Here is a 13,562-nt window from a genome sequence, read left to right as displayed (position 1 = left end):
ACCCAATGCTGGGAGTTTTAGTTTGGCCAGGGTGGTAGGGCTCCTCACAAGAATTCAGTTCCCAGGCTTCTCTGGGAAAAGGAGGTGAGTTAAACTAGCTTTAGTTTATAGACATAACCAAGACATAGCTTTAGACATAACCGATCTGTGAAGTTGCAAGATGCAAGCCTTTCTTTTTACATGTATGCTCCGTGGGATAGGCATGCTGTGGTTTTGCCATTATTGCTGGAAAGCTGTTCCTAATCACACAAAGTTACGATGACCACCTGACCTCCAGTCTACATCCATTTAACACTAATGGAGATTCCTTGACTCTCAGGCAAGAGGCCTTAAAGGATAGTGCCCTGATCCTGTTGCCACATTGAAAGAGGACAGATCGGACTTGGTTTAGTATTCCTCTTTGGACAGAAAGCAGGCTTGGGAAAGCAAGTTCTTATTTAGAGAGAGGTTCATATGAACACAACCCATTTGGAGCCTTGTCTTTCGTTTTCATCAACTTTGTTTGAATTGATCTGCAGAGACATGAAACATTGTGTGCATTGCTAGCATATGTCAGTGTTCGCAGGACGTTTTGGTACTTCGCAGTCAAGAATGCCAGGATCCAAGATTGAATCAGTGGGGACTTTGAATCATAGTCTTGAATCATAGTCTACAAAAGGGAGGACACTCCTTTTTCTTGTAATAGATGGGGGATTTTTTTTTTTAAAAAAACCTCCTAATTAAAGTACAGACAACCCATTCCCGTTTATAAAGCTTGCCTTCAATGACCACATGAGACCAATTACTGTAAAAAAAAAAAAGGTAGAACATTTTGGACCCTTTTTGTATGTACCGTATTTTTCGTCCTATAGGGCGCACCGGCCCATAGGGCGCACCTCGTTTTTTTGGGGGGGAAATGAATAAAAAAAAATTATTCCCCCCCCCCAGCCGTGGCTGCCACCCCAAGTCTTGTGCACACCTGCCTGAAGCACGGCGCACCCTCCGGAGGGCTCCGCGTGCTTCGGGCTGCAGGCTGCCACCCCAAGCCTTGCGCGCCCGGCGGGACCTCCTGCCGGGCGCGCGAGGCTTGCGGACACTCGCCTGAAGCACGGGGAGCCCTCCGGAGGGCTCCGCGTGCTCCGGGCTGCAGGCTGCCACCCCAAGCCTTGCGCGCCTGGCAGGACCTCCCGCCGGGCACGTGAGGCTTGCGGACACTCGCCCGAAGCACGGGGCGCCCTCTGGAAGGCTCCGCGTGCTTCGGGCGGTAGGCTGCCGCCCCAAGCCTTGCGCACTCGGCGGGATCTCCCGCCGGGGGCGCATCGCTTGCAGACACTCGCCGGGGCTGCAGGCTGCTGCCCCCCAGCCTTGTGAGCCCGCAGGAACTCCCGCCGGGCTTGCAAGGCTTGCGGATAGCTACCTGAAGCCTGGAGAGCGAGAGGCATCGGTGCGCACCGACCCCTCTGCATTCGCCCCATAGGACGCACACACGTTTCCCCTTCATTTTTGGAGGGGAAAAAGTGCGTCCTATGGGGCGCACTAATAGACTAATAGACAAGTATTGGAATGTTTCTAATATGTTTTTGTGCCATACTCCAGTCTTGTTTGCTGTGGCATGGATCACTTAGCAACAAAACAGAAGGGAAATTAATAAGGCTGGAGTTCCCATTTTAGAATGTGAAAATAAAACTTCTAATGATGTAGTCTATTGAGCTATTATCAGAAAAGACTAAAAGTGCTTTTTTAAAAAAGTGATCCCAATTAAGGAAAGCTGTGTTTTTGTACTTCTGACTATCTCTGCAGTAGTGAGACTCATCAATGTATTTGGGATTTACAGTCATACCCTGGGTTACAGATGCTTCAGGTTGTGCGTTTTCGGGTTGTGCATCATGTCGAACCTGGAAGTACCGGAATGGGTTACTTCTGGGTTTTGGCGCTCGCGCATGTGCAGAACCACCAAATTGTAACCTGTGCGTGCGCAGACACGGCGCTGTGGGTTGTGAACGTGCCTTCCGCACGGATCACATTTGCAACCCGAGCGTCCGCTGTACCAACTTGAGATATCAGTGACACCTTTAAACTGAATAATTCTGATCTTGAAGCCTGCAGGGGGTGCTACAAACCATCCATTGCAAGTCAGAGCAATCACCACCCGAACTAAAAAAAAATGTGGAACAGTTCTGGGCCATGAGTTCTATGTCACAAACACAATGCTTATTTGCTTTTCAAATATGGGCCACTAAGGAGTAATTGTTCTCTCTCCCTGCATGCATTTCATTGTGACCATCTCAACTTGCAGCTTTTACTCTAGCTTAGTCAAACTGAAAAAAACCCCAGCGTAATCTCAAAAGCATGCAGTCTGTCGAAAAAGTATAACTTCTTCAGCAAAGACCTGCGGAACAGAATCTTTACATCTTTCTTAATTTTTTTTGCATCCATTAGGATCGACTTGTGTCCATGACTCTGGACAGGGACCATGAAGTAGCAGTTCAAGCCATGAAACTCTTGATGCTTATGTCACAGTAAATAACTTTTTCATTCAAATCTAAAGTCTACTTGGGTGCAAGATGCAAACTGTAACTAGTTAAGACTTGGGGCTGCACACTTGTCTACTGTACTCACCAACCCTCCCCTCTCACTCTCCCTAGTCTCCCCAGTTCCCCCCACAGTAACCCATTAGGGATTAGACATTCCCCTTTGCACCCCATGCTGCTCCGGATCCCAAGACTGGCTAGCTGCCATTTCTGGGTGGCTTCCCCCTGCACTGCTGCTTCTGCCACTCTTCACGTTGATTGGTGGCGGCAGCAGCAACAGTGGATCCCAAGGGAGGAGAGCTGCTGTTTCTGGTCAGCTTTCTTGTCCCTGTGCTGCTGCTGCTCTTCATCCTATTCACAGATGCTGAGGCTGGCTGTTGCTTCTGGGCAGCTTCTTCTTCCCCTTTGTGCCCAGGCTGACTCTTAATGATAACCCACATCAGTGCTGGTAGCAGCAGCATAGGCCCAGGCCAACCAGTGAGGAGGAAAGCAGGCAGCAGAGGCACTGGGTGGCTGGAAGATCTGAGGCCCTGAGGCTGGCAGGTGGGGAGCTAGGGGGCTGTCACAGCCTGTTCAGACTTGTCCCTCCGTGGTGATTGGGTGTGCATGAAGGAGCCTGGGCTGTCCATCCACTGCCTCTCTTCACACTGTAGTTCACAGCGCCACCTTTTTGCGGTTGTGCAAACTACAGCGTGACGATGGCTGAGTGCAAATAATAGAGAGAGAAATCCCTCATATTCTGCCACATCGGCAACTGTGCATAGATGAATGTGAGTGCCAAATTTCTCAGATTTATTATGAATCTGACACATCATATTGCAAAGATTAACACATTCTGTAGCATTATGGATTGTTTTTATATTTATGCAAATAATGTGACTTCACTTTTGGATTTATCTAACATAAACCTCTTAGAAGCATTTCTTCTTCTTTTGAGTATGGCAACTGCTTATGCCAGTCTTCCCAAACAGGGCTAGCTAATGAGTTTCCTTCTGGATAATTTTTTGACTGCAGTTCCCATCATCCCTGACGGAATGCTGGCTGGGCTGATGGGAGTTGGAATAAAACAACTTAGGGAGGGAATTAAGTTGGATACTTCTGCTCTGAAATCACACCCGCAAGCAGTGAGATGGCGGCTCACCCCTATCCACACACGATTGTGCGGATACATTCGTACCTTGGATCTCAAACACCTTGGCTCCCGAACAAATTGGCTCCTGAACGATCGAAAGCCAGAAGTGAGTGTTCCAGTTTTGGAACCATTTTCGGAAGCCGAACATCCGGTCCAGCTTCCAGTTGGCTGCAGGAGCTTCCTGCAGCCAATCAGAAGCCGCGGTTTGGGTTTGGAAGTCAAATGGACTTACGGAACGAATTCTGTTTGACTTCCAAGGTATGACTGTACATTCATCCAGGGGGTTTTCTGTGATATTTCAGACAAGGTTATCAGTTTGTGAAAAACGGAGTAGGGGCTCAGATACACACTTTGCCACTTTCGGTGGGTGACCTCTTTGGCATATGGTTAGTTCACCACCAAGTAATAGTGGAATATTGTCAAATTGTTTCACTAATAAATTATGCCTTGCAGTTTGTAAGATCTAAGCCTTAGTTTGTCTGGCACTGCTGGGGTTATTTCATTTGCGTATATATTACAGCAGTGAATAGATGCTAACCGGTTTGGTTACCTATTCAGTCTTCACATTGGTTTCGTTCCCTTTTTCAATTCTGGGGGAGCCATTGTTCAAGCAATTCGCACAGCAGACAGATGATCCCTGTGGACATCGCCATAGTGTCATCTCTGTGTGGTGTTTGCTTTTTGCTGGTGCATTGATAGTAGAACAAAGTACAGTGCAGTTGTCTCTGTGCTCATTCTGTTCCTGTGCTAAGAGGGGTCATGTGCCTTTGTTATTCTACAGTGATGATTTTTAAACCATTTAAATGTTACTCTTGTTCTACAGCTGAACTGACAAGCATTGCATTGGCACTGCAGCTGTTCAGCATTTCTGACTTTGCTGTTGTCACTGCACAGTGCAAACTATAGCCCAAGTGTTTAAAGAACAACACATGTTATTAGGAAAGCAGAACTCAATTATTGGACTGCCTACTCATACGTCAGGCCTATTCAGTTCAAGGAGACTTACTCCCAGGTAAGCATGCATAGGATTGCAGCCTGAAACCTAAGCCTGCAACACTAAAGAGCTTTTGTCTGAAGAAAAGAATTCAAGCGCATCCTAACACATATTTCTGTATCTGTGAAATGTGAGTGCAGTTCTCCTTTTCCTATTTAAAATCCTAGTAGAGTCGAGAGACTGCCTTGTTGTTGCCTTTGTTTCTTCTTCCATCTGTTGCTGAGCTGGTTCTCCAAAGTCACATAGAGCCCTGTGGATTTGGTCTAATTACTGAGAAGGTGTGTTCAGGGAAGACAGAGATGAAGCTAAATAGTATGCGGAAAGGTTTCAAAAGCATATTTCTCTTTTTGGCAAGCTCAGCGTTAACCATCTTAAAACCATCTTACATTGAATGAAATTCTTTGCAGCAAGCCTAGCAATTTGCATCAAACTTTTCTTTTTTTAAAAAAAGCCTTCCACTTCCATTACAGTGGTACCTTGGAAGCCGAACGGAATCCGTTCTGGAAGTCCATTCGACTTCCAAAATGTTCGGAAACCAAGGCGTGGCTTCCGATTGGCTGCAGGAAGCTCCTGCAGCCAATTGGAAGATGCAGAAGCCGTGCTGGACATTCGGGTTCCAAAAGAACGTTTGCAAACTGGGACATTCACTTCCAGGTTTGCAGCGTTCGGGAGCCAAAACGTTCGACTCGCAAGTCGTTCGTTAACCAAACTTACGACTGCATTGAACTGAACAATGCTTTTCATGCCTTTGCACCAGAAGAGAGGCTCTAATTCCAGGTGACACGATTTATTATAATCCCGGGTGTTCATGACATTCCCATTGTGCAGCAAGGATTTGAGTACAAATGCTCAGCTGTCTTGGCATTGTAGACTAGTTAAACCCGGGGCGACTTAGTCATAGGAATGCTCTAGGTTGTTTTGCTAATTCATAGGTTTACATTTCTATAGATCTGTCCTCCTGGTTGTCTTTGCTACAGTTCTGACACCTCTAGGCAGGATCCAGCAGGACCCCCCAAAGTTCTTAAGCACTTCTCGTGTTTATCAACCACTTTACACTGCTGCAGCTATGTGTATGTGTGTGTTGAGAGAGAGTGTGTTAAAAATCATCCATGAATTTTATCGCCCTGCATTTAGCTCAGATTTTCAGAGGCGACAGCTGGCATGAAACAGGGATATAACAGTCCTTCATGGAGATGAGGGATGAGATATTACCTTCTGAGCATGCAGAGTTCACTAGAATTATTTCGTTGTACTTTATTAACTTACGAGCACTGTAAATACTGGGCTAAAGTTCGGCGAGTTCGGAAAACAACATTGAAAACAAGCCCCACTTTAGTGATTAGGCAATTGGAAGAGATGACTGAAGGGGAAATACTAGAAGGGAATATTGGTGTGTGAGCATAGATCTACAAATAGCGAAAGGGAAGGAATTTTGGCTGGTAAAAAGCAGCGAGATCTAGCCGGCAGGAAATATAGGGAAGGAGTGTGGAAAATCTGCCTTGTCAGTATTGTCCAGAAATACATCACACTTTTAAAACATTCTTTAGTGTTGTCCTGACAAGGCAGTCTTTGAAGTAGGAAAATGACTGTACTGTGGAGCTAATTGTGGTAGGTTTTGATACCTTGAACTGCAGGTACTGAGCCTATATTTTTGCTTTCCTTCCCATGACTGGAACTCCTTTAAATTCTAAGAAAATTAACAGTATAATTTAGATTATTCCTTTCTTCTATGTGTTGTTTAAAGCCCAACATTGTCACTGGCGGCTCAGATGGCATCAGTGGCAAGGAGATTCTTTTTCCGGTTCCAGCAGGTTTGCCAGCTCTGACCCCTTTTTGACAGAGATGACTTGGCCCACTGGACAGAGAAAAATAAAACCACTATTTTTCAGTTTCAGTTCCACTTTACAAGAAAGTGTCTCTATTGACAGCTTGGAAATGAACTATGCCTATTTGAAAATCAGCATACTTGCTTGTGGTTATATGTGATGGGAGAAATTCTGTGAGAGTCCAAATACTCCCTCAGTTCTACAATGAAAAAAATAATCACATACCCAACCTCTGTGCAAAGCCTCCTCTGATCTTAATACAGCATCATCCTGCCATTTAATACAGTACTTAATACAGCATCATCCTGCCATTTAAGCCACACTTTTCTTTCAAGATCTGTCATTTGCACCCTTCCCTTCACTCGTCTCCTGTTCTTCTTGTCTCTCACCAGCTTTCTTTGTTTTTTCGGATTTACACTTTCAATTGAGGTACTTTAACATTGTCATCATGGGTGAAGCACTGTGGGTGTGCCCTTCACTATTATTTTTTTAACCAGATACAAGCTGAAGACCATTCTAGGCTTTCTGAACTCCTATGTTGCCATCTTGCCAAGGTCACCTCCATAAAAATAAATGGGATCCTTTTGAGATTTCTGTTGGTGAGGGTGGAAATGCCCAGAGGAAACTAAGCTTCCGTTGCTTCCCTAGAGAGCCCCACCTTCAGTTCTCTGCTACGTGTTCTGTTTGTGCTCAGTCACAGTGAAATATGGAGGAAAATGATATAACGCGGATTTGGTATGCGAAGGCAAGACTTATTTTTAGACGGCTAAATACCGGCAGGCCCACTGGCTTAACCTTTATCTGGCACTTGGCATTCCGTATATTTGCAGCAGAAGCATTGCTCTCAATGAAGTATTCCTTGAATGTGTAATTTCTGGTTCATGGCCTACAAAACTAGAGCCACTCTTTCTGAGTTAAAATAAGACCCCACTGGGTATCGACCTTTACAAGGAACAGACTCCATTAACTGGTATTTATTTATTTTGAAAAACAAAACCCACTATTTACTTTGTACTTATGTTGGTATCTCCAGTAAAGGTAAAGGTACCCCTGCCCGTACGGGCCAGTTGTGTCCAACTCTAGGGTTGTGCACCCATTTCACTTAAGAGGCCGGGGGCCAGCGCTGTCCGGAGACACTTCCGGGTCACGTGGCCAGCGTGACGAAGCTGCTCTGGCGAGCCGGCACCAGCGCAGCACACGGAAACGCCGTTTACCTTCCCGCTATAAAGTGGTACCTATTTATCTACTTGCACTTTGACGTGCTTTCGAACTGCTAGGTGGGCAGGAGCTGGGACCGAAAGACGGGAGCTCACCGTGCCGCGGGGATTCGAACCGCCGACCATATGATCGGCAAGCCCTAGGCACTGAGGTTTTACCCACGGCGCCACCCGCGTCCCAGCATCTCCAGTAAACAACGGCCAAATTACCGTATTTTTCGCTCTATAACACGCACCTGACCATAACACGCACATCGTTTTTAGAGGAGGAAAACAAGGGAAAAAACATTCTGAATGAAACAGTGGATGTATCATTTTTGGGCTTCATGCTGTGGCCACAGACATGTGATCTGATGGTGAATTTGGGGTGACCCAATGCAAAAATCCTGAGAATTCCTGTGGATCCATGCTTTGTAACCACGTTTTTGCACCATTGCAGCCCCAGGCAACAGTGGGTGTGTGATTTTTTTGTTGCAGGCTGTAGCCATGGACATGCTATGTGATCGGATGGTGAATTTGGGGTGACCCAATGCAAAGATCCTGAGAATCCCTGTGGATCCATCCTTTTAACCACGTTTTTGCACCATTGCAGCCCCAGGCAACAGTGGGTGCGTGATTTTTTTGGTGCAGGCTGTAGCCATGGACATGCTATGTGATCTGATGGTGAATTTGGGGTGACCCAATGCAAAGATCCTGAGAATCCCTTTGGATTCATGTTTTGTAACCACGTTTTTGCACCACTGCAGCCCCAGGCAACAGTGGGTGCGTGATTTTTTTGGTGCAGGCTGTAGCCATGGACATGCTATGTGATCTGATGGTGAATTTGGGGTGACCCAATGCAAAGATCCTGAGGATCCCTGTGGATCCATGCTTTGTAACCACGTTTTTGCACCATTGCAGCCCCAGGCAACAGTGGGTGCGTGATTTTTTTGTTGCAGGCTGTAGCCATGGACATGCTATGTGATCTGATGGTGAATTTGGGGTGACCCAATGCAAAGATCCTGAGGATCCCTGTGGATTCATCCTTTGTAACCACGTTTCTGCACCATTGCAGCCCCAGGCAACAGTGGGTGCGTGATTGTTTTGGTGCAGGCTTTAGCCATGGACATGCTATGTGATCTGATGGTGAATTTGGGGTGACCCAATGCAAAGATCCTGAGAATCCCTGTGGATCCATGCTTTGTAACCACATTTTTGCACCATTGCAGCCCCAGGCAACAGTGGGTGCGTGATTTTTTTGGTGCAGGCTGTAGCCATGGACATGCTATGTGATCTGATGGTGAATTTGGGGTGACCCAATGCAAAGATCCTGAGGATCCATGTGGATCTATGCTTTGTAACCACATTTTAAGTGGGGAGCGAAGGAAAAACAAAGAAGGGACATGAGAGGGGTGTGCAGAGAAGCAGCTGGCTAAGAATGCAGGAGAGGGATTTAACGGGAGGGAGGAAAGAAAGGCAAAAGTTTCCCCCCACCCAAGCCAGCCATCTCCCTCCCTCCCTCCCTCCCTCCCCTCCCCCCTCTCTCTCCCTTCCCCCCTCTCTCTCCCTCTCCCCCAGCAGCACAGAGAGGAATTCCCCTCTGCTTGCCTGGCGGGAGGGGCTTTCCCTGCTCTTTGTTCCGTTTCAGCAAACACAGCAACGAAACATTGGAGGGTGGGCAGTAAGACCCTGAGGCAGAATGCAGGAAAGCAGCCACTTCCTCTTTTCAGGTTTCGCTTCTCCGTGCAGCGCCGGGATTTGATTTTTTGCCTGATTTTTGCCTGATTTTTCGACTCCAGGGACCACACATTCGCTCTATAACACGCACAGACATTTCCCCTTCCTTTTTAGGAGAAAAAATCTGCGTGTTATAGAGGGAAAAATACGGTAGTTGAGGAGGAGGCGAGAGAACTGATGCTTCCCCTCTGCCTTTTAAAAATTAAGAATATTAGTCCCAATTGGCAAACCATTAATGCAGAAGTTACACCCCACCTTCAGTGTCTATCTGCTCCAAAGCCAGCAAGGATTCTCATCTCATCTGTTGTAAATAGCTTTGATATTTTTTAATCAAATAGTAGTCTATTAATATTTTAACAAATAAATGATACGTTTAGGGAAAATCAATTCACAACACATAAAAAGAACTTACTTAAAATATTTTTAGAACATCACTATTTTTAGAATGCACTAAGCTAAATGTTTAGAGTTTTTTGTGTTTTTTGTAAAGGTTGACTTCATGGGTGCTTCTGTAATGTCACATAGCAAAGCATAGGTTTTGTTTCCGAGTAAATACCTTGGCATACTTTCCAACAATTTTGCATGCAGCTTCGTATATCTGATTCTTGTCCAGTGCAGAACTACACATACATAGGGAAATGAAATTTCAGAGGCATTGTCTGATTGTTTTCTGGGTTTCTGAAAAGCTTGGTTTTTTAATTATTATTCTGTGATGCCCGGTATGCATTTTCATGGTGAAGCTGCATCTGCTGTGCTTGAAATCATTTGTGTAAGAAACTTTTATTTATTAAAAAGCACAAGAAACAAAAATAAAATAACAAGCAGCTCTCTGCAAATGATGGACAGTAGGCTAATGATCAGCTTGCAGTTTTTCTGAGTCTGCCTTAACTCCTCAGATCCCTTTGTGCTTCCAACCCTCTGCTGTTGCCTTGTTTACAGTGAGAGCAGACACTTAGCCAAAGTGTGGTTTTCTGGAGCTTTTGCTTTGCAACTCTGTCCCACTAACAGAAACTTGAGGTCCAGACAACTAGTTGCTAGTGGGATGCTTGTTCTGCCAGCTAATTAGCTGCTAGGGGACAGGACAAGATAGGGGCAAGGTTTGACTTTGATAGATGGTCATTTGCTAAGGAGCTGCGCTGCCTTAACATGCAAGGGGTACAACATTGTTCACAGGGCGGCAGAGGTATTGTTTGAAAAACTTCCTTTGTGTTGGGACTTGCATGAACTCTTCAATTTAGCTATTTTACATAGGGTTGTGATGTTTCAGAAGTGGGTGTTAAAAACTCCTTAAAAAACCAATGCAATGAAATCTCTCACTGGAACTGCATTGTTGACCTGAAGGTTTGAGGGGGGGGGGAACGAAGTACCCCTCCTTGTTTTAGAGATAGCCTTAAGTGGTATGAATGTGGTGGATTTGTTTTCTCTGTGAGCTAGCTAGTTAGTCTTCAAGCATGTGAAGCTGTCTTATCCAGAGCTAGGCCATTGACCCATCTCCCTGTTGTATATTCTGACTAGCAGTTACTTCTCATGGTTCAAGAGCGGCATAGGTTTCCCCAACCCTGCCTTGAGAGGTGATTTAATAGCCCATGACAGGGGTTAAACCTGGAACTTTTTATATGAAAAATAGTAGTTTTAATTGATTTTTGTAGCAGGTATTATGCTTTGCTGTTGCATTTTATTTTGCTGCAAATCCCCCTGTGACTGTTGTGGCGAAGGGTAGTATGAAAGTACAGAAGCACATACATAATAAAGGCTAAACTATGACCCCTTTCCAACCACTCTCTTATCTTCAAAACGGTTGGAAATAAATTTTATTATTGCTTGAAGTGCTTAGCCATGTTCTGGTACAGTGGTACCTCGGGTTGCATACGCTTCAGGTTACGTACACTTCAGGTTACAGACTCCGCTAACCCAGAAATAGTACCTCGGGCTAAGAACTTTGCTTCAGGATGAGAACAGAAATTGGGCGGTGGTGGTGTGGCAGCAGCAGGTGGCCCCATTAGCTAAAGTGGTGCTTCAGGTTAAGAACAGTTTCAGGTTAAGAACGGACCTCCGGAACAAATTAAGTATTTGCCTGAGGGTTAAACTTGGGGCGGGGCAGGGGTGCAATGCAAGCCCCACTCCCAGTGAGAGGCAGTGTGGTTGCAGTGGTTAGAATGTTGAACTAGGACCTGGCAGGCAGGCCAGGGTTGATATCCCCACTCAGCCATGAAGCTCACTGGGTGATCTTGGGCTAGTTACTGCCTCTCAGCCTAACCTACCTCACAGGGTGGTTGTGGGAATTAAATGAGGAGGGGGCCACCTTGATCTCCTTGGAGAAAAAGGTGGGGTACAAACACAGTGAATAATAATAATAATAATAATAATAATAATAATAATAATAATAATAATGTCCCTCACAGGCTGGCTGCTATCGAGATCTTTCTCTGGTTAGTAGAAAGGTCTCGAGAGAGTCTTTAAGTTCGTTGCAAACTTCGCTGTGAGCAAGAGCCCTGGCATATTGGGATTTCCAGTCGGTGGGAGAGTTAATTGTGCCAAGATCTCAAGAGCAGCTGATGTGCCTTGGGGATATTGGCTTGCAAACTCCAGCCCCACTTAATCTTTCACATGTGCGACTGAATGTCAGAACACTGCTTCTGTTGACATCTTTGCCTGATGTTCACCTCATGCTCTAAATATGTAACCAAATTACCTTATTCATTCTTTTCCATGATTGTTTGTCAATTCCCGGAGAGCCTCGCATGGTACACTGGCATAAATGTTTCTGCTGTCGAAATATAATTTAATGCCATATGTTATGGAAGGCTTATAGGACACAGTGCTCAGAAGGCTTAGAACAGAACTTTACGGTCTCTCTCCGGCTGCAACAGAACGGACATAAGTTGTTTCATGAGTCCATGTGGCTATAGCTAAGTCCAAAGCTGTCTAGTGACTAAACACTATCCGCCCCAAGAAAGTAATGTACAATTAAGCCCCAACCGAAAGTATTTACAGGCTTAGGCTGCAATCCTATGCACGCTTACCAAGGAGCAAGCCCCATTCACCGAGGAAGACTTCTGGGTAAATGTATAGGGTTATGCTGTTAATGTGTATAACAATGCTCTTTTTGACAAAACATAGTTAATACCATGTCTTTGTACAGGAACTATGAAGATGCGTTGTCATCTGAAGACTGTGAAACCTTATACCAGTTTGTTTATGCCACACACCGACCACTGGCTGTAGCAGCTGGGGAGTTTCTTTATAACAGGTACCTCAGTGTGACTATTTTTATTTGGTACTTGGTTGGCTCCTTAACAGCAGAGCCTGCCCTTGCATATGCTATAAGCATCGTAATTCAACACACATACAGAATTCTCTCTTGAGTGATTGTGGTCTAGGCTGATTCTTGTTACATTTTCATTCGGTCCGATCTCCACCAGTGTAAAATAAGCATGCAAACGTAGTAACCAAAGAACTACATTAGTAGAAATGTTGATCCTTAAGCATGTGATGGGATGCCCAAATATACACTCACTCAGACAACCAGTCCTAGGTTATTTTTATGCATACTTGTGTGTGGTGTGTGTGTGTGTGTGTGTATGTATGTATGTATACATACATGGTTAGGGCTAGGGCAGCTATACTCTCTGCTAAAAAAGATAAATCGGTGAAAATCAGTTTTGTTTCACCAGGCCTTAACTTCAGCTGCTTTTGTCTGTTGATTTGTCTTGCCAATGCTTGCATTTCTTAGTTCGTTCTCCTTCTTTTCTTTTTTCTTGGTAAAAATTTCCTTAGTTCATTCTGTGCCTCCAGATGGGAAGTTCTTTGGTCTTTCATAGATTTAATTACTTTCCTTTGGATTCCGTCAGAGAGTATAGAACCCAGGTGAATTTTCATCCACATCGAGTTCTTCTGTGAATATTTCCCACCTATCTCTTGTCTGTTTTGTGTTAGATGTCCGTTGGAAGGAATCCAGAATTATCTGCCTGCCTGTGTGATTATCATATAATTTGGAGCATAATGCCATTTCCTTCAGTGTGAAAGTTGACTTTAAAGGGACCTCTTTTTAAGGTGCCCCCTCCCTCCCTCCCTCCCTCCCTCCCTTGCCAGAGATGCTTCCTGTGGGTGTAATAGTGAGGAGACATTGTTAGGGTTCACTGAAGAGCGTTTCAGGCTGAATCCCTG

At 45.2% G+C, this 13,562-nt stretch overlaps 1 protein-coding gene across 5 annotated transcripts in view; it reads left to right on the top strand.

Moving 5' to 3' along the window:
• The window catches only part of LOC309340289 (cohesin subunit SA-2-like), a 60,972-nt gene that overhangs the window by 19,333 nt on the left and 28,077 nt on the right, over positions 1–13,562 (top strand). For all 5 annotated transcript variants that reach the window (XM_081858961.1, XM_081858960.1, XM_081858959.1 and 2 more), the window contains 2 exons: positions 2,419–2,498; positions 12,538–12,645. In XM_081858961.1, coding sequence (XP_081715087.1) covers positions 2,419–2,498; positions 12,538–12,645 — 188 coding nt within the window. The remainder of the gene's footprint in view (positions 1–2,418; positions 2,499–12,537; positions 12,646–13,562) is intronic.

The sequence above is a fragment of the Podarcis erhardii genome (genome assembly GCF_964252035.2).
Source record: "Podarcis erhardii genome assembly, chromosome: 4".
In the NCBI taxonomy this organism is placed as follows: Eukaryota; Metazoa; Chordata; class Lepidosauria; order Squamata; family Lacertidae; genus Podarcis; species Podarcis erhardii.
The sequence above is the reverse complement of the archived record's forward strand: the minus strand, read 5'-3'. Positions and strand labels throughout refer to the sequence as shown.